General features: G+C 35.2%; 2 protein-coding genes and 1 long non-coding RNA gene across 5 annotated transcripts; all 3 read right to left on the bottom strand.

Annotated features, from left to right (window-relative positions):
- Window positions 1–2,667: 2,667 nt before the first annotated feature.
- On the bottom strand, window positions 2,668–9,310 carry LOC128546117 (DNA polymerase III PolC-type-like). Its single transcript, XM_053525849.1, has 3 exons — window positions 9,305–9,310; window positions 8,726–8,900; window positions 2,668–8,233 (listed from the first exon to the last, which is right to left on the bottom strand). Exons 1-3 carry the CDS (start codon window positions 9,308–9,310, stop codon window positions 7,617–7,619), a joined length of 798 nt encoding a protein of 265 aa, XP_053381824.1. The 3' UTR covers window positions 2,668–7,616.
- Window positions 9,311–9,359: 49 nt separating this feature from the next.
- LOC128549586 (uncharacterized) lies at window positions 9,360–16,928 on the bottom strand. 3 transcript variants are annotated; one of them, XR_008367803.1, is made up of 6 exons: window positions 16,700–16,924; window positions 15,991–16,103; window positions 15,324–15,447; window positions 14,873–14,970; window positions 13,081–14,430; window positions 9,360–9,500 (listed from the first exon to the last, which is right to left on the bottom strand). It is a non-coding gene; the product is annotated as an uncharacterized LOC128549586 (long non-coding RNA). The 3 variants fall into 3 exon arrangements; XR_008367804.1 differs by having other exon boundaries at window positions 14,873–15,447; window positions 15,977–16,103; window positions 16,700–16,928; XR_008367802.1 differs by having other exon boundaries at window positions 14,873–15,447; window positions 16,700–16,927.
- A 1,470-nt stretch (window positions 16,929–18,398) lies between these two features.
- On the bottom strand, window positions 18,399–19,934 carry LOC128549285 (uncharacterized protein K02A2.6-like). Its single transcript, XM_053525848.1, has one exon. The coding sequence runs from the start codon at window positions 19,932–19,934 to the stop codon at window positions 18,399–18,401; it is 1,536 nt and encodes a 511-aa protein (XP_053381823.1).
- Window positions 19,935–20,750: the final 816 nt, after the last annotated feature.

The raw sequence follows: 20,750 nt of genomic DNA, 5'->3' as shown, positions 1-20,750 counted from the left end.
GCACTGCTTTACTGTCTCTTGACTTCACCGTGACGTGATAGTAAGCGCCATGTATACAACATAAAATCTTGCTTTCAAATTTGATTAAATACTTTACCGAAAACATGTTTACAATGAAATCATATAACACAACTGACTTGTCTCTGAATTGCTTTTTGTACTTTTAACATGTGTAAATGTTGAGTTCTGCTCAACCCGGGGCTAGAGGGCGTGGACGGTAGCATTTCCACTACCGTCCATGAACAGGCTCAATCAAACCGAGCCTGCAACATTTTCGTTTTTGTCGTGTTGGGCGACCTGTGAAGTTTCCACATTTTTTCTATTTTATTATCACAGCAGCGTTGTTTGTGCCGTGTGGCGGCCGTAGAAAGTCTCCCCGTACATTCAATCAGGGATGTTATATTTCGATCTTCTCAGATCGTTCAGCACGACTTTTATGTCGTGTTATTGGTACTGTTCAGTTTTTCAACATGACCATATCGGCCTGGGTGGTTCCAATACTCGCTTTCATAGCCTTGGGTATTATATAATCACCCCTTGGATATGGTGCCTGCTTTTTAATTTTGTCTTTTGACAGTTCCTGTGATACGCAGGCTCCATAACCTCAGATCCCCGTTCTAAATTCCAGTTTGTTTAGTTCTGCCCATTGTTTTCTCGTTTGGGGCAAATCCTTTACTTTATCTGGGGACCAAACACCGCTCTTCATGGAATTACACGCTTCAACAAATCATTGTGTATCATTGAAGGTTCCATGTTCACCGCCGTTTGAATACATCTACGGATGTCTCTAAATTGCTTTTTGTACTTTTAGCATGTGTAAATGTTGAGTTCTCCTCAACCCGGGGCTAGAGGGCGTGGACGGTAGCATGCATTTCCACTACCGTCCATGAACAGGTTCAATCAAACCGAGCCTGCAACATTTTCGTTTTTGTCGTGTTGGGCAATCTGTGAAGTTTCCACATTTTTTCTATTCTATATGATTAATTTGTACATATTCAGTGTGGAGAATAAGTCAACAACCTATGCTCTAATGTAACTATTCTGTAAGAGATATTACAATTTCAGGCACATGCGTGTATAAAAAGGATTGTGAGAACCTTCGATTTGGCACCACACATGCGCGAAGAATCAGTTCTATCAAGCGTTTTTCCATCATTGTTTGCAATAACTATTTTAATGTTTAACTTACGGTAATAGACACTTAATGATGTACGTCCGTTTGAAGAGTATTCAAATTCTACCATAAACCTACTTTGAGTAATTGTTAAGAGGGCGTAGGTTTAAGCCGCATTAGGACCATATATTTTTCTTTATCATAATGTTTCTTTTCTTCTAGTAAGCAAAACTGCCTTTCAAGACTTATTATTGATTTATAACATAAAAGCAGATTATTTTTCATCTGATAAGCTATTATTTCTTGCTGTTTAAAGTGAACTTTACCTCACACAAGGGTGCAGGGTTAGACAACTTTAAAAATACTGAGTTACATGCGGGAAAAGTTCTTTATTTTGCCTTAACTCTTTAGTTTGCACACTGTGGAAGAAATTTAGATAGGTTTTATGTCTTCCCTATTGTTATTTTTTGAATGTAGAAATCAACCTATAAAACATTCTCACTTGTCCATAAGTTATTGTGTTTGAGCTAAATTTCTGTACGATTAAATCTTTTAATTGAGGCTCCTTGCAAACAAAATGTTCTCGATAGTTTATTTTGTTTCTCATATTTGTTTACCAAAATTTGGAGGTTTCGTTTATCAAAATTATTGGTACAATGAACTTCTTGCGAACGTTTTGTTCAGTGGTTATCACTTTGAAATTTGTCTTTATTTGAGTTTGAGGAAATAGCTTAAACTATACATAACTATCAAAGAAGAACGGTAAATGTTGTTAAAAATTGCAACACAGTGCAAAACAATGCAAACTTTAAGGTAGCGCTGCATGTTTGGATATACAGTATATTAGTTCTCTAGAAGAACTAGAATTTGTGAATTTTCTGATTTATATTCAACTCAAAAATATCTAAAAGCAATTTTATCAATATCTAGTATTTGTAATGTGTCATTCAACTTCAAATGTACTTAAGGTAGTAGACTGGTCTGCGGTCATTTTTTTCCTATGAATAACTTTTTTTGAAACCACATTTTTTCAAAATTCTAACTTATTTGAAGTTAACTGAAGCTTAAAAAATAGGAGGTCTATGACTTCATTTTTTCGCAAATGCCATTTGAAGTGACACACTATAAAATGCTTTGGTGAAGTGTTTGACACTTTTAAATTGGGGTATGGGGTTAAAAAATGGTATATATTTTGCAGTGTACATTAATCCAAATGAAATAAACTACCATAATCTTTGAAAATATCAATACAGATTTAAGATAAGTCAATCTGATGTGAAAATAGTTAGATTTCGATATTTTATCACATGCTGAACATGTGACCAGGGCTTAAAACAAAAATCTATAAAAAATTAGAGTTTCTGAGAATATAATACCAAAAATATTTTTTGAGTTCATGAACAGAATTTCTTAATAATTTGACATGTGATTAAGAAATCAATGTTGATACCAAAAATGTTGAAAAAAATATAGGTCTATGAGTTCAAAAAAAAGTTATTTCAAATTCAAACGTTGTGTATAACAACAATTTTGAAGAAAAACAACCAAATTCCTAATTTGTCTAGATTTATTTCATACATAGATATAAATTTAATTTAATTAAACATTGTTAATAAATATAAAATACAATGCTGAATGGTAAAGGTCTAAGTCGTTAATTTTCTTTTTAAATACAGAATTTAACATGAAATATGGGGTAAAATTACCCCACCCAGTTTTTTAACATTGATATTTTATGTAAAATACTGCTACCAAATTGTTTGTCAATGGTTTTTCAAATAACTTTACCAAGAGTTAACCTATGTTGGAAACAATCAAAACATGCAATAATTTGGTTAAACATACAGATGTCAACGCCACATTCAAAGGTCAAAGGTCAAATTGTCCTTAAAAAATACACGTTTTTATCATTTTTGAAGCATCTTTTTTCATTTATCAACATATTCTCTAAATATTTTTATGTTATGATAGAGGATGATGGAGAAAACCTGTGACAATTTAAATTTTAGTGAAAAATTTAAAAATCAATAACAAATATAGGGGGTCAAAGGTCAAATACTTCAGTAAAAAGTCATAATTTTCAAGCCTTTATGTAATTTATCACCATAATTCAATAAAAGAATCTAAAAATACAAGGTGCAACAAGATGACAGGGAAGCCTAGATATACAACAAATAAGACTGGAATGCATGACTCAAAGGTCAAGGTCACACATGTATGTCACAGGTCAAATATATAAATACAAATAACAATTTTACCATCTTTTTGAAATTGTCTTTTTTGCAAAACTGTATTCTCAAATTACAATGTACAAATGTTCTCATTGATAATAGATATCACCCTATCCAAATACAGTATATGTTTCTAACAGATTTGCAAGCAACTCTGTAGAAAACAATAGAAACTGATAAAATATCCGATACACAAAACTTAACACATGCTTCATTTAAACTCTCTATACATACAATGCTCTCTATTTCAAAGTTTTGACAATGTTAACCCTACATGACCCAATTGAAGAATGACTTTGGTATAAATTACATACCAAGTTTGATGTAGATGCAAGAAAAATTGCAATCTATATATAAATAAAAGCTTTTTTTCTATGATTAGCCCTTATGGTCAAGTATTTGACTGTACATTATCTGGTCATCATCAAAATAAAGCAAGAGCTGTCCATAAGACTGTGCGCTCGTCAATTCTCACTTTACTCTAAAAAGAGCTATCCATAAAACAGCACGCTTGACTACTCAGAACCAATTTTGATAAAAATCCAAGAATTATTGACCCCACATAGGTGTGTCAAGTTTCAATGCAATATCTTCAGTAGTTATGGAGACATGCCCTTGCATGAAAACTTTAACATGGATTTTCTAAGTACAAAAAGACGCAAAATTCCGTTAAAATGCAAGCCAGAGTTATGGGACTTGGTGTGTGACCTAGGTTATTGACCAGAATGAGGTGTGTGAAGTTTCAATGCACGCAAAACTTTAACGCAGATTTTCTAAGTCCAAAAGCGACATAATTCAGCCAAAATACATGATAAAGTTATGGGACTTGATTACATGCCTGCCTGTGTAAGACGGGGTTTTCCCTACCCGAGGGACAGTGTGGAATGGAAAACCGAGCGTTAGGGAGGTTTTTTATCCATGCTGTCCCGAGGGTAGGGAAAACAGCTGTCTTACACAGGCAGACATGTTAGATCATTTTTCTTGCCTATCATGTTCAAAATAGATCGTGGAGACAAATAGGTTTGGGTATTTCCTGACATTATTTATAAAGTTTATGATGTCACAATGGTACCAGTACTATGTGACGTCACCTAAATGCACGCTATTTTAGACAAGGTTTTTCCCTAGGGAAAGACAGGAATATCTATCCCTGACGCGTGCTCGGATAAATGTATACTTCCCCGCTAGGTAGGCAAGATCAGTTTAGTGTGGTCAATGACCTAGAATCATTCACCAAAGATTTCAAAGCCATATTTCTTCTGTATAATACAGATATACCCTTGCACGCAAAACTTTAACAAGAGGGCCATGATGGCCCTATATCGCTCACCTGAGTACCATTACTCAAAATGATATGATCAAGTTTTGACATAGAGCACATAGGCATACACATTAAATATCATCAGGAATGAGGATAAACATTTTCTTGTAACAGTTTCCATTTTGATTTGAAACAAAGGGAGGTAATTTGACACGAAATCAGTCCATAGCTATCTACCCTGATTGCCTCAGTCAAACTAAAGACAATAATGAAATCGTAGTACAGTGTCAAAATCATAAAACTGGTGCACACATGTAAGAACATCTACAAATCTAGTACTCAAATGTGCATACATGCGACAAAAACTAGCTCAACAGGACGTTCCCATAGCACAAGATGTCACGTGATTATGTAAACTGACTGTCAATCATTAGGAGCCAGAGTAGAACCAGACGTCACGTGGTATTAAAATTATAACAAGAGGGCCATGATGGCCCTATATCGCTCACCTGTTATCATTGCATTTGAGGACAAGAAGGTCCTCAGAAAAAATATCTAAGTCCACAAAGGACAGGAACAACAGAGAAGAAATTTAACCAAAAAGAAAAAAAATTCTTACAAGGTACAGATATGTCAAAATACACCTAAAAATTGGAGGTACCATCCATGTTGTACCACAGAAAAGTGGTCTCGGTTTTTCCCTACGGCCAATAATAAAAAAGTTACTAAAAATAAGCTATTTATAGTAACGTAAAAGGGAAGTAATTAAAAAAAAAAATTATTGTAAGTGAACAAAAGAAGGATCTGCCAAATAAATCTGTTGACATAAATGAAATTTCAGATCAGTATCTTCATTAGTTACGGAGATATACCCATTTTAATTTGAAATAAAGGGAGGTAATTTGACATAAAATCAGTCCATAGTTATCTACCCTGATTGGCTCAGTCCAACTAATGACAATAATGAAATTTCAAATAAGTCCTATAAGTACTTACTGATATAAATCCATTTTGATTACAATCAGGGGAGGTAATCAGATATAAAATAACTCTGGAACCTACGACTGGATCTGATTTGTCATGGAATCCAAGATTTATTGTTGTTGAAGATATTTTGGAAGTTTGTATCAAATAAAACCATAAACGAAGTATCTATATGGCAGCAAAAGCCAAAATAGCCTATTTTGGACCTTTAAGGGGCCATAACTCTGGAACCCATGATGGAATCTGGCCAATTCAAGAAAGGAACCCAGATCTTGTGGTAATACAAGTTGTGTGCAAGTTTGGTTAAAATCAAATCATAAATGAAGCTGCTATTGTGCAGACAAGGTCAAAATAGCTAATTTTGGCCCTTTCAGGGGCCATAACTCTGGAACCCATTAAGGGATCTGGCCGGTTTAAAAAATGAACCGAGATCTTATAGTGACGCAAGTTTTGTGCAAGATTGATTAAATTCAAATCATAAATGAAGCTGCTATTGTGCAGACAAGGTCAAAATAGCTAATTTTGGCCCTTTCAGGGGCCATAACTCTGGAACCCATAATGGAATCTGGCCGGTTCAAGAAAGGAACCAAGATCTTATGGTGATACAAGTTGTGTGCAAGTTTGGTAAAAATCAAATCATAAATAAAGCTGCTATTGTGCAGACAAGGTCAAAATAGCTAAATTTGGCCCTTTCAGGGGCCATAACTCTGGAACCCATAATGGGATCTGGCCAGTTCAAGAAAGGAACCGAGATCTTATGGTGATACAAGTTGTGTGCAAGTTTGGTTAAAATAAAATCATAAATGAAACCACTATCGTGCAGACAAGAAATTGTTGACGCACGCACGGACGGACGCACGCACAGACGACGGACGAAGGGTGATCACAAAAGCTCACCTTGTCACTATGTGACAGGTGAGCTAATAAAAACGATGAATGGGCGGGTTTGACTTGTCAATAAAAAGATCATTGTTCTTATTGGAGGACCATGATACAAAACAGAAAGAGTAGGACTCACTCAAATAATCAGGTTATTTCTTGAAGGCTCCGCCTTCTTGAAATAACCTAATTATTCTCGTGAGCCCATACTCTTTCTATTGCATGTAAAAGCTGTGACCTCCTTGTGCCCAGGGCTTCTTTTCACCCCAGGGGCATAATATGTACAATGTTGATAGAGGATCACTAGACAATGCTACAGACTAAATATCAAAGAACAAGGCCTTGCTGTTTCAGACAAAGAAGATTTTTAAACTTCTCTCCTCTCTAAGTCTATGTAAAACTTGTGGCCCCCAGGCGGGGCTAATTTTCACCCAAGGGCCATAATTTGAACAATCTTGATAGAGAACCACTAGACAATGCTACATACAAAATATCAAGGACCTATGCCTTGTGGTTTCAAACAAGATCTTTAAAGCTTTTTTCTCTATAAGACTATGTAAAATTGTGACCCCACGAGCGGACCCAATTTTCTCCCGGCATAATTTGGACAATCTTAGTAGAGGACTACTTGACACTGCTACATACTAAATATCAAAGACCAAGGCCTTGTGGTTTCAGACAAGAAGATTTTTGAAGTTTTTACTCTATTTTTAGCTCCTGTGACCTAGTGGTGCAATGGACCTGAACAATTTTGAAAGAGGACCACCCAAGGATCATTTCTGTGAAGTTTGGTCAAAATATGATCAGTGGTCTGACGGACGACGGACATTGACTGATCACAATAGCTCACCTTGAGCACTTTGTTTCCTAGTTTTTTCTCCTAGTATTTTAAGAATTTTATTCCTACTTTTCTCCTTCTTTTATAAAATATGTTGCTGGAAAGCCTGTATACAAATTAGTTGCTAGAAAAGAACACACACTGACTGGACAATTTTAAAACATTTAGTTACTCTAACTTTTCCATTTACTGTTTCTGAAAAGAGATTGGTAATCCCTTGTTTTCCACTTCTACGGAATACTATTTCAATATGTCTAAAAACCAATCCACTTCCGGTTACTCTTCTTGCCATAGATTGTGTTAACACTTTCATGTCATCATTCTTTGAAGTGAGGGTAAATTTCTCCGGACTCTTTGTGAATAATTAAGGCCGAGGATAGAATATGCAACAGAAAATAGACATTTTGCATGTACATGTTTCCCAACATCTACAGTTGTATACAAAGCCTTCAACGCTTTCACATCCTCAGATGCACTGTGTGCTTGATATTCTTGGCCAAGCAGCTGGCCAACTAAATTTTCCTGCAAGTAGCTTTTCAGCTCTGGATTATTAATCATGAACAGTTTCCGTGTGTCCTCAAATCCAATGACTATATTTCGAAAATCTTCCATCATGTTAACATTTTCCAGAGCATTAACAAGAACAAGGCTATCAAATGTTTTTATATTGTGACCAACAAGAATAATCTTTTGTTTTTGTTTAAAAAAATCAAGGAATGAAGTTAAAGCTCTTGATACAGAAACAGAATTGTTGACGAGAGCCGCATTTTTAAACAATTGTCTGCCTTTCACTGTTATGCCAGTTATCTTGGAAGCCTGGTTAGAAATAGGTTTCTTGGAAATAATGAAACGATGAAAGGTATCTGTACTGTTGTTTGTGGAATATACAGTTTCAGCCGCAAGTTCTGTTATATGTGAATCTCTCTCTGAAAAAAAAAACATCGAGAATGCATAAATTTAGACAATGCAATGCCACCGACTTTATTGGAAGAAGCTCGTTCGATGATGTCACATATCAAATATCTAGATTGTAGGTTCCAAAGCATTCTAATTAACTGATATGAAGAAAATTACTACCTCTACAGTGTTCACGAGCTTTGTCAATAATTTGACCTAGTGACCTAGCTTTTATGGTCATGCGACCCAGTTTTGAACTTGAGCTAGATGTCATTGTATTAAATATTCTGACCAAGTTTGATGAAGATTGGACCACAATGAGTCATTATGACCACCTCTAATGTGTTCAGGAGCCTTTTTTAGTAATTTGACCTAGCGACCTAGTTTTCAAGGTCATTTGACCCGGTTTTAAACTTGACCTAGATATCATTGAGATAAACATTCTGACACCCAAGTCTTTATTTACACAGAAGAATCTATCTAATTTTACTTCAAATAACCTTTAAGTAATTAGAACATACCCAGACCAGTTGTTTCAAGGTCAAAGACAACCATACAGATTGAATCATCAGCCATAATTGGGTCATCTTCAGGACATGGCTGATACATTGGAGCGGGAATAGCTTCCATATCAACATTTTCTTCTAAATCAATGCCTGATTGGTAGGTTGGTCCCTCTCGTACCTCCAAACATTGCTAGTGATTTTGTCCTGTAATTAAAGGTACAGAACATGTTTTAAATGTAAAGTATACAATTACGTAAAGGTTTTACAACATATGATCCATGATTCAGGGACACGCTTTGTCAAAATCCATATCATTGTTGTCTCGGGGTGTGCTTATCCTAAAATATACACATTGTTAGTGAGAGTTAGTATGTTGCATTATAATGTTTAGTATATGGATGCATCCGGTCAAAATTGTGTGCAACATTTTATTTAGCATTCAATTGCCCCCGAAGTGTACTTTGATGCATTGGCCCCTGTGTCCTTGACCTTTGACCTGGTGACCCGAAAATCAGAAGGGGTCGTGTACTCAATAAGTACTATCAGCACGTGAAGTTTGAAGGTCCTGTGTGCAGTGATTGTTGAGTAAAGTGCCTTCATGCAAAAAGTTAACATTGTGACGAACGATATATTTGATATAAATAATGTACCTTTTATCTTTATTTTGCCTCCTCAACCGTTTGGCTTCCACTGTACTTTGGTACTGTCTACGCTTTGTATGCTGATTGTCTTTCAATGCTGCAAGTGTTAAAGTGTGTTGTCCTGGTGACACATTCAACTTCTTGTAGACCTGTAAATTTTAAGAATTCATGAACACACTTTGTCAAAGATACTATTCAAGCCATTCTTGACTGTGAGTGTTAGATAGTAAAAATAGTATATATAGGGGAGATAAAGAAACAAGAGCTGTCAGTGGACAGCGCGCTCGACTATTCTCAGTGCTTGATAGTATAATATAAGCAATGAGTAAAACTTTAACATTACAATAAGCATATTCTAAGTCGAAAAGGGGCCATAATTCAGTCAAAGTGCTTGATAGAGTTGCCTCCTCCTTTTTACAGACTTGGGTCATGATGGTAAACAAGTATGCAAAATAGGTCACTAGGTCAATCTCAAGATCAAAGTTCATTTCGGTACACAAAATTATGCATGTGGTTCAAATATGAAGGCTGCAGCTTGAGAAATGTGAAAGTAGGCCACTAGGTCAAAATCAAGGTCAAATTTTATTTCGGAACACAAAACTATGCAAGTGGTCCAAATTTGAAGCCTGTACCTTGAGAAATGTGAAAGTAGATCACTAGGTCAATCTCAAGATCAAAGTTCATTTCAGTACACAAAACTATGCTTGTGGTTCAAATTTGAAGGATGTAGCTTGAGAAATGTGAAAGTAGGTCACTAGGTCAAAATCAAGGTCAAATTTCACTTCAGAACACAAACCTATGCATGTGGTCCAAATTTGAAGTCTGTACCTTCAAAAATGTGGAAGTAGGTCACTAGGTCAATGTCAAGGTCAAAGTTTGTTTCGGTACACAATCCTATGCATGTGAACTAAATTTGAAGCATGTAGCTGCAGAAATGTGAACGTAGGTCACTAGGTCAATCTTAAGGTCAAAGTTCATTTCGGTACACAAAACTATGCAAGTGGTCCAGATTTGAAGGCTGTAGCTTGAGAAATGTGAAAGTGGGTCAAAATCAAGGTCAAATTTTATTTCGGAACAGGGAAATAATCTGAACAAATTTGGTAGAGGACCACTAGATGATGCTTCATACCAAATATCAAAGCCCTAGGCTCTGTTGTTTTGAACAAGAAGATTTTTAAAGTTTTTCCTTATATAAATCTATGTAAATTATAAAAATAAACAAAGGGCCATAACTCATTCCAAAATTGTTGAACCAGTCTGATTTTCAGGGGGACATAACTAGGTTACCGATACATCATTCTGACAAAGTTTGGTCAAAATCCACCTGGTAGTTTCTGAGGAGATGCGAAAACGAGAAACTGTTAACGGACGGAAGGACGACGGAACACGGACGCAGAGTGATTTGAATAGCCCACCATCTGATGATGGTGGGCTAAAAAGAAGGCAGCAGCAAATAAATAAATAAACTTAAACATCATTAGTGATGCTATATATTATACTGTTTCCAGAAACCTGGGATTCTTTTACCATTTCAAAGCTGGGGCCAGGGGCCCATTCGGTTGGGAAAAATGGCGCGTAAAACCTGAAAATTGGGAAATTTCAAAAATAAGTTTTACCATTATATGAAATTTAATTCAGCATTGTATGTCACATTACAAATACAATACAATTTTTCTGTTATTTGTCTCTTGAAAGTGTCTACTAAATTGCATAAATAAGGTCACAAAAAACTCTGAAGACAAAGACGGGTCAGTAAAACCTTCAGATTTCGGTGGGTCAGTACCAGCTTCACTTGTGTACAGTGTTTTATCAAATGTTTTATAACCGGGCTTGGTCCGAGGATGTGTTTAATTTGTCATCGGAGTTTGCTTACCTTACCGAATCCTGAGACTTTATTGCGGTGGCCTGTTTCTCAGCACTTGTTTTATTGACAAAGCTGAAGCTTGACTGCTTTTTGGTTGTCAGAAGCATACTTTTTTATGACTTTATTTGTATGATATTTACTATTCATTACTCGATATATTTTCATTTCCGGGAAAATTGGCGAGCTTGATTAAATGTGATCGCGGGGTCATGTATACGGAATATAGAACAGTTCGCAAGATTTAATCGAATCGGTAATTGAGCGGTTATTCAATTAAAACAGGAACAGCGCTAACTCCATTAAAAATAAGGAACAAGAATCAAAATGAAAAATCGGAAACCTGATAATTGAGATAATCGCAAAATTGTTATTTTTTGGCAGATTTTTGGGAAATTTAAACCTCAAAATTGGGAAAATAAGCACATTTTTGCAATTGGGATGGGCCTTAACAAAATCCCTGGAAACAATTAGCCGGCGTTTATATAATCTACTGAACAATAAAGATTATTTTTTGTTTTACTTTTTATAGCTCGAGTTATGAAATCTGAAAAATTAGAGCCTACTCGTCAGAGTAAAACCATGTGTTATGTCTGTTGCGGAATTAGCTGTTTTTAAAGTTCTACAAAAAATGATTAATGTTCAACTTGTATATTTTTAAAATTCATCAGGGTTCCGAATTTGCCCGAAAGATGTCGAACTTACACGACGACAACAATCAGAATAAAATCCATCATTGACGATGTAGATGCAAACACTGGGCAGCGTTTTATAATGAAGACGCAGAAAAGGTCTACTTTCGTTTTCATGAAATTTTCGTACCGGTCATTCTGAATCAAAAATTGCTTCACCGTTTTCATGCTTAAGGTGTCGAATATATCTACTTAAATTAAGCTACAATTATACACAGGTCTTTGGCCAGACTAGTCCAAATTATTGTACTCAAGAGATGTCCACTCTCCCTACCTTTGGGTAGACAAGGTAAAACATCATAATGTAAAATCGGTCAACTCAGGTTCTCATTATTAATTTATTTAGACTATGGCCAGACCCACGATCGGCAGGCAAAATGAAATTCTATCGGCCATTTGGGTCATTTAGCCATGGTTAATATGAATGAGTTAAGCAGTCAGTTGGAAAATGACTGTGTCATGTCTAACATATATTTGATTTGCCTGCATGTAAAACAAATTCTCTATTGACCGGTTTATAATTTGTAAATGGGCCATTAAAATTTAAATCCTAAGAAATATTTTCATACAATCAGATAGTGGGGTCATTTTCATGAATGAACTTGCTCTTTGCGTATCTTTTCAAACAAAAAAAGTTGCTCTAAGTTTGATCAGTCATCTTAGAGACAAATGCAGATTCCTTTTCATCTGTGATCTAGACTATCGATTAAAAGATGCATCATAAAGATAGATAATGGTACTCAAATATCAAAATAATATAATCATCCTCTACAATACAGCTGGTATATATATAATAATGATTATAGGGCCGGCTACCTAGACCTTTAGTAGGCTATACGTAGCCAGAACCGGCTACCTAGGCATTTGGTCTATGTAGCCGGAACCGGCTACCTAGCCACTGCCAATTTCAAAATTCCCTGAAAATTCCCTGACCTTGAAAAAATTCTTTTTTTCCCCAACTACACTGGCAAGCCTTTATAATGTGGATAGGCTAGAATTACGTTAGTATTTGAACAGTTACATGTACCAAATACATACTAAAGCCTGCATACTTAATGCTGTACGCCTCCGATTCTAAGATTACTATCCGTAATCCTAACCACTGCAAAATTATTATGCAATCAACAAAATTTATCATGTTTATAGCGTGGTAAAAGATATAGCACTCTAACTTACAAGATCGAGATCCATTGACATTGTTGTAATCGAAGGTTCTGTTACACTTCCTCGAACTCCCGCCTTCCGCCTCTCTTTCATCGCTTCCCTCATTCTATTCTTTGCATCTTTCAAAAAAAACATTGTTTTGTTTACATGGACATTCCTGCTGCGCTGTAAAGCAGTTGCCGCGTGAAGGGAGGTAATTCATGATGTCGTAAATTTAAATCACGAAAAGACGCTGTAAAACACGAAAATAAGTGCTTGTTTGCTGTCTATCTCCGTTCTTTCAATAATTTCGTAATGTTTTCCATCTTTGCGCGGGTTCGAGAAGTGTTGTTGTTTTTTCAAAACAACTACCGTATGCAGTGAAAAAAGCCTGACCAGTCTACTACCTTAAGATGCATTGTTCAATGACTGTTAATTGAAAATCAAAAGTATCAGTTGAGTGATGATTATATAACATTAAATTGTTAACATTATTATAATTAAAAGTCATATAACTTTGGTATGAAAGCAGATAAACTTAATATTCAAGTTCTGTTTCCATGACAACAACATTTTTTATGAAATAAAGAATTCATTTTAACATCTATTTCCTTCATTTTTCACATAAATTTTCAAGTAAAAGTATCATTTCAAAATATTCTTCCTGGATGGTACCTTTTTTCAACTGATATAGTTGCATAAAATATATCTTCACTAAAATATTTAACATTTAGGTAATCACTTCAAATGTAGAAAATCATCAAGATGATCAATAAATATATTTAACTTTGCTTAAAGTATAAATCATGTGTATGTAGAGCTCCATTCATAATTTTATGTCATGCAGTACTAAACTGTAGATTGTTGAAAAATCTTCCAGTGTCTTTTAGGAATTTCACATTTATACTCTGTTCAGCCTTACATACATACAGTGTGTCTATATTTAACCAATGCATACTACTGCTGACACCATAATGTAGCATTTGTTCATATTCATATATATGGAATTTTGGTCTAGTACACCTTTAAAAATTCAAAAACACTTTCAAGTTAATTAAAATTTCAGAAAGTACCAAATGAGCTGAGCTCTTTCTCTGCATTACTTTAAATGTTAAACACTTTTCCATTCATTTTGTTTTACATGACTGAGTTCTCAATTTTAATGGCTTTGGCACTGCTAATTTTGAGCATACATTGTTGTTGCTGCAAAGCGGCGCTATTTCATTATACAGGTACAACTGTCGACTGGCATCCAGCTCAGGAATGGTAATAGGGTTGGAGAGTTTGCCTCATGCCAATCACCTGCCTAAAATATTAATCTCTGTCTCTGTATTGAAGTTATAATCCTTCAAGAATGCTATACCAAGTCTCGCAGAAGACATTCTGTAATGATAAATGTATCAAATATTTAAGACAAAGAACACTAATAACCTTTTTTTCAATTCTGAACAACAGCTGTCTATGCTCACACATAATTACATTAAATTACATTTTAGAATTTTATTATAGTAATGACAACCTCTTTTCATCAAAAATTTCAACCATTGCACATATTTTACATCAAGTAAGGGCCATGATTTTGATCTCGTTTTAACAAATAGTTCTTTAACCTGGATAAGAAAAAAAATAGTTATTGTATTACAATTATGTTATTTCTGTTGAACTGGCTTGCAGTGAGCTACAAACTCTTTAACAACATAAGAAGAAACAGAAAATGTGGCATCTTAATATAAGTGGCCTATTTACAGACATGAACTCTGCAGCAAGTTTTATCAATACTTGATTATTACAAAAACTGCTTAAAGAGGTGACAAGCCAAATATACCTAAAAATGTTCAGGACTGAATTCTGCAAGCCAGGCCTCCATTAGGTTGTACTCCAAGTCAATCATGTAGACCCATCATAACAAGCCACATTCCAGAACTGAAATAAGTGTATATTTAAACAATGAATTCTTAGACAATAACTTTTAAGTAGTAATAGTGTAGTCCTTAGAATATAACATAGCATCACTTTATTACAACAATTAAATACCAGCTACACAGTTGAATTTTTTAATACAATATGTTATGCAAGTATGCAATATTCAGATTGTAAATCAATGTTTATCAGTGGAGATATGATGTTTCATTTACATAATATTATGCACATTATATTTATAAACTGGAAATCAGTGACTCTCCAAACTGGTGTATGATCACACTGTGAAATTAAATATTTCAACATCAAGTTCTTTGAGCTTGATAAATATTTCTTTATTTTTTGGAAATTCTTACCTTATTAGAACACTTTTCTTATTTTGTCCAATATGATTGGCCATATGTAATGAAAACAGCCATGATGCTCCTCTTCCAACAGCAGTACTGTACTTTTCATACACTAGGTAGAAAATCTGAGAGCCTTAAAAACAAGAACAGTTTATGAGAAATGTATCAAAATCCTGATCAAAATAGGGTGAATCAACATTGACCAAAAATGTCCATCACTTCTTATAGACACTGCTTGACAAAAACTTGCATTTATCAAAATTTAGTTGAATTCTGATTTACAGTGCTTATTATACAGCATCTTTATTATAAACCAATGCAGTATTTTCAACCCCATTTCAGGGATTTACAAAAAGTTCAGTGAAAAAAAAAAACAAACAAGCAAAGAAATTAATAGTAAAATCAAGTCTTAAAAACACAACTTCCCTTTGGATAATTTCACTTAACAAAATTTCTGTTATTAAGGTGTCACTGTAAATTCAAATGTAAAATGTGCACTGTAGGTTTGTAGCTTTTATTTGTAGAGCCATGGTTGTTTTGAAAACTGTGGAATTTAAGTTAGTAATACTGCAGTATATGGAATTTCATATTTAAAACTGATATTGAAAAAAAAATGCATTTGAGAAATCAATACTGACACTGATATGAATGTAAACACTAACTTTAAATATTATACCTGCATGAGAACTCACAGCAACTCCACTTGCTGAGCATAGTATGTGTACAGTACTTGTTGAGCACAGTCAAAACTGCAGTGAACCTTTATATCTCATACTGCTGGAGGTTGCCCTGAAAATTATAAACAAAGAATTTTTCATTTATTTAGTAGCCTACCAGTATGCTGTCTGTCAGTACTGACAGTAGTGAAAATAAAAAAAGCATTATAAATTGCATGTATATTTTTTAAAGAAATTTTCAAGGTCTATTTTAGTTGCTATTACAACAAAAAGTGACAATTTAAAACATCACTTTTCCTGTGTTATTGTACTTTTCTTTTCTAATTGTCATAGATTCTACTGTATGTGCATAAATTAATAATTAATGACCATGTATTTATTCACCAGTTCACATCTGTGACAGTTAAAGAAAATGTACAATATTCCCGTTTATTTACAATTTCTGGATAGAAAATTTCCTACAGAATGTACTTAATATAGTAGATGCCTGACTGTCTTGACTGCAAGTATATTCTGCCATCATGAAAATTTACAAATATAGATTCTACAGAAATACTTTTATTTGACAGCAGACAGTCAAATCGAAATGTTAACACGGCCATTTTTCACTGCCAAGTTGTATCTTCGATACATCAACAAAAGAAGCGGTCTGTCCATTCTTTTTTTACTTAACTTACGAATAAATTTATGATGAAAATAAACACTTACCATAACAACCAATAAGTCCGCCATGTACTTTAAATATCCGCGTATATTCAGAGCAATAACTACATGTTTTCTCTGACCCAGTTTCACACATGTATACACCGTTAATGGTGTGTAAATTTCAAAGGGAAACAATTCGCTAATTCACTCATTATTTGTGATATTTCAATACTACATTGTATTGCGATAACTAAATGTTGAACCGTTTAAACTTAAAAATCTTCGTCTGATATTATTGATTTTAACACTGTAATGTTCTTTAATTGGGTTCTATCATGTTATATTCATATGGAATAGTATGTGTGAGTCCCTGATCCACAGATGTGGTTGAAGAAACAAATACAAGTGTACTGTTCAACATTTATTCAGAAGACTGATGCTGGCGGGAAATGGTCAAGATCTTGTAGGCATGCACATGTAATGGAATTTTACTGGGTTCTTTGAGAGTTCATGAAACATGATCTCATTACATTTCCCTCTCTTAGAAATATTTAGAATCTTAATTTCTAAATCAAGTAATATTCATTAATTAAGATCTAACAATATTATTAACATAAACATGTTACAGAAATAAAGATATAAATATATAAAGCGTTTATTATTGAAAACTGTTGCTCATGACTAATTCAAATGTTCTCTCTATGCATTTATTATTTCGGAAGTGTTGCTCATTTATAAATTAATCAAATGTTCTCCAGTGTCCGTTTTGATCAGATTCTATTTATAACATGTCTAGACATCTTTCCCACGAGTGTTTCATTGATAGAATGCTAACACTTAATTGTTTGTAAAGTTCTCGTTGTAATAACGTCTGTTCTTAATCACTTGTCTACCATAACCAGAGCGTGTTTTAGGACAAGGAGGGTTAGAGCAGGGCATATCAGGTAAATGCGGGGTCAATGTGTGGTCATTCCTAGCATTGGGGCGCGAAACGGGAGAATTCTGGGAATATTCCGCTAAAAGTTTAGGCGTGGTATCCCGTATTTCTGGAAATATTTCCTTGGTTTTGTTTATCATAACTCTGTTTCGGCGGTAAATACCACCTGATTCGGTCTGGACTGTGTACGACCTATCATTGTGTGTCTCTATGACCTTGGCTGGTTCCCACATTTTGTTTATCTGAATTCTGACGTATTCATTTAACCGTAGGGGAGGCAGCTTTCTAGCTGTCTTGTCATAATTTGACTTTTGCTTTTCTTTGATTTTCTGCATGTAATTTGCCATACCAAGAATATTTTCTAATTCTCGTCGTGTCTTCGGGACTTCGAGGTTTGCAATAGCCTCGATTTTTGAGGGGTCAGGCTTTAATCCGGTTGACGTGATCAAGTGACCAAAGAATGGTACTTCTGTAACCCCTATCACGCACTTGTCAGGATTGAACTTGACACCTTTTGACCTTGCTCTCTCAAGAGCGTTCTTTAAGTTCAAGTCATGTTCCTCTCTTGATCTACCATACACAAGTATGTCATCTACAATTGCCGTCAGTCCGTCAAGTCCTTCAAATACTTCGACGATTTTCTGCATGAATATGTCACTCGATGCAGATATACCGTAGGGCAGTCTCAGCCATCGGTATCGCCCGAACACTGTACTAAATGTCGTGAGAAAAGACGATTTCTCGTCGAGCTTTACGGACCAGTAGGCATGTGTAACATCAAGTATACTGAAATACTTTGCGCCGGTAAGTCGTGACGTCACATCGTCAATCGTTCTCATGGGGTAAATGTGGACGTTTTATTGCGTCATTAAGATTATTACTGTCAATACATACTCTCAACTGTCCTGATTTTTTCTCAACTATTACCAGGGAGTTCACAAAATCTGTTGGGACAGTGACCTTTTCTACGATTCCCTCTTTTTCCATGCGATTTAGCTCTTGCTTTAATTTCTCTCTCAGGGCTTCAGGAACTCTTCTAGGGGGGTTGATAACCGGTGTGGCGTCCGGTCTAATATGCAAACTAGCTTCCCCGGGCATGGTCCCCACCCCTTTAAATAGGTCGCCATATAGAGTCATCATTTTGCTCTTGTCTAAGGGTTCACAAGTATCGATAGAGTACGTTAACTTGACCAGACCTAGTGTAAGACATGTGTTTAAACTCAGCAGGGGAACAGAGTTGCTCTCTACAATGTAAACAGCTGATAAACAGCTGACTCCGTTGTAACCTAGATTTAACCTAATCATGCCACGAATTGGCAATGAGTTACCTGTATACGAGGTTAAACCATTATCAGGGGGTTCTAAGGGGTAACTGATTTTAAGTTTTTCAAAATGGCTGACTGGGATTACATCAGCTGAGCTACCTGTGTCTATTTTAAATTTCAGTGGGGTCTGGGAGGGGCCTACGGACAAAACTATAAAGGCTTGCTCTGGAGGAGACAAATTTTTCGAAGATGTACAAGTATTTACCATGTCAACAAAGAAGGTATCCTGATCACTGTTATCACTCATATTTAATCCGTTTAAATCCAATTCATGCACTGACTTGTTTCTACATACGCGTGCGAAATGATCTTTAAATCCACATTTATTACAAGTAGCGTTTCGAGCTGGACATTGTTCATGTCTTTGGTGTTTATTGTATCCGCAGTAGCTACACTTGGAGTTCGCCGTCGTCGGTGGTTTTCGCCTTGGTTGTTGTTGTCGTCTGCGTTGTGACGGTTGTGTGTCTGGTTTTGAGGGTCTTTTCTTCACTGCGTCGATGTTGTTTGCGTTAATTGCCTTCCGTTGTTCCTGGCAATATTCAAGGTTTTGCATAATTGAAATAGTTTTGTCTAATGTTAATCTCTCTCCTTCGTTTATCAATTTCTCTCTTGCTTTGGCGCTGTTCGTGCCAAAAACGATTCTGTCCCGAATCATTTCATCGTTGTTGTGGAATTGGCACTCTCTTGCACTTATTCGTAGACGGGTTAGAAATGCGTCGAATGAGTCCGATCCCTGGACTTCATTGAAAAACTTATACCTGGCAAAAATCGGGTTCAGCTTCGGTTGCACGTAACTTTTGAACCTTTTGTAAAACGTGTTCAGTTTTTTGGCTTCAGCGTTGCTGATAACCCATGTCTGTTTGATTTCTCTTCCGCGTGCACCGACCCATAGAAGCAGATAATTTACCTTTTGTTCTTCAGTTTTTTCACTCAGGGGTCCTTGAAAAATTAACTTCACATGCTCTTCAAATTTTTCCCATTCATTAACAAGATTAGATGAGTTCCAGTCAATAGTTGGCGTTGGCATTCCTTCCATTGTTTATAAACTATGTAATCCAATTTTTTATTAATATTCCATACTGTCACAATAATCCAATAAAACACTTCTGATACCATGTAATGTTTTTTAATTGGGTTCTATCATTTTATATTCATATGGAATAGTATGTGTGAGTCCCTGATCCACAGATGTGGTTGAAGAAACAAATACAAGTGTACTGTTCAACATTTATTCAGAAGACTGATGCTGGCGGGAAATGGTCAAGATCTTGTAGGCATGCACATGTAATGGAATTTTACTGGGTTCTTTGAGAGTTCATGAAACATGATCTCATTACAAACACTAAATGGTGTTGCTTTAAAAACAAATTATTGAAAACAAATATCTAAGTAAGTGACGTCAACTTCAACGTCATTTTACCGATATCGAGGCTTGTGTCATTTGGGATAAAAATGTCATGGCGGGACACATATCATAACTCATTTTTACGTTTAAGATTATAATCATTAATGAAAATGAACCTGCAGTGTTCTTAGTTTATAAAGCTGCAATTAATATGTAAAAAAAAAAATAAAAAAAGTTAAAAAAAATAAACAACTGCAACTATTGTATACATTAAAAGAATATCATATAACTGATTATAAAATAATCGCAGTTCAGACGTAATAGCAGCATGACTGCCTGAAAATCAAAGTATGGTACACTTTAACTTGATGAAATCACGAATGCCATCATACACTTCATATATAATAAAATATACCACTATATCAATGTAGCCTCTTTGTGATTTAATTCAACAGCTTCCAAAATAGGCTGCAACTGCATGTATCAGAAACAGAAAGCAAAATATAC

The sequence above is a fragment of the Mercenaria mercenaria genome, chromosome 16, assembly GCF_021730395.1.
Source record: "Mercenaria mercenaria strain notata chromosome 16, MADL_Memer_1, whole genome shotgun sequence".
Lineage (NCBI taxonomy): Eukaryota > Metazoa > Mollusca > Bivalvia > Venerida > Veneridae > Mercenaria > Mercenaria mercenaria.
The sequence above is the reverse complement of the archived record's forward strand: the minus strand, read 5'-3'. Positions and strand labels throughout refer to the sequence as shown.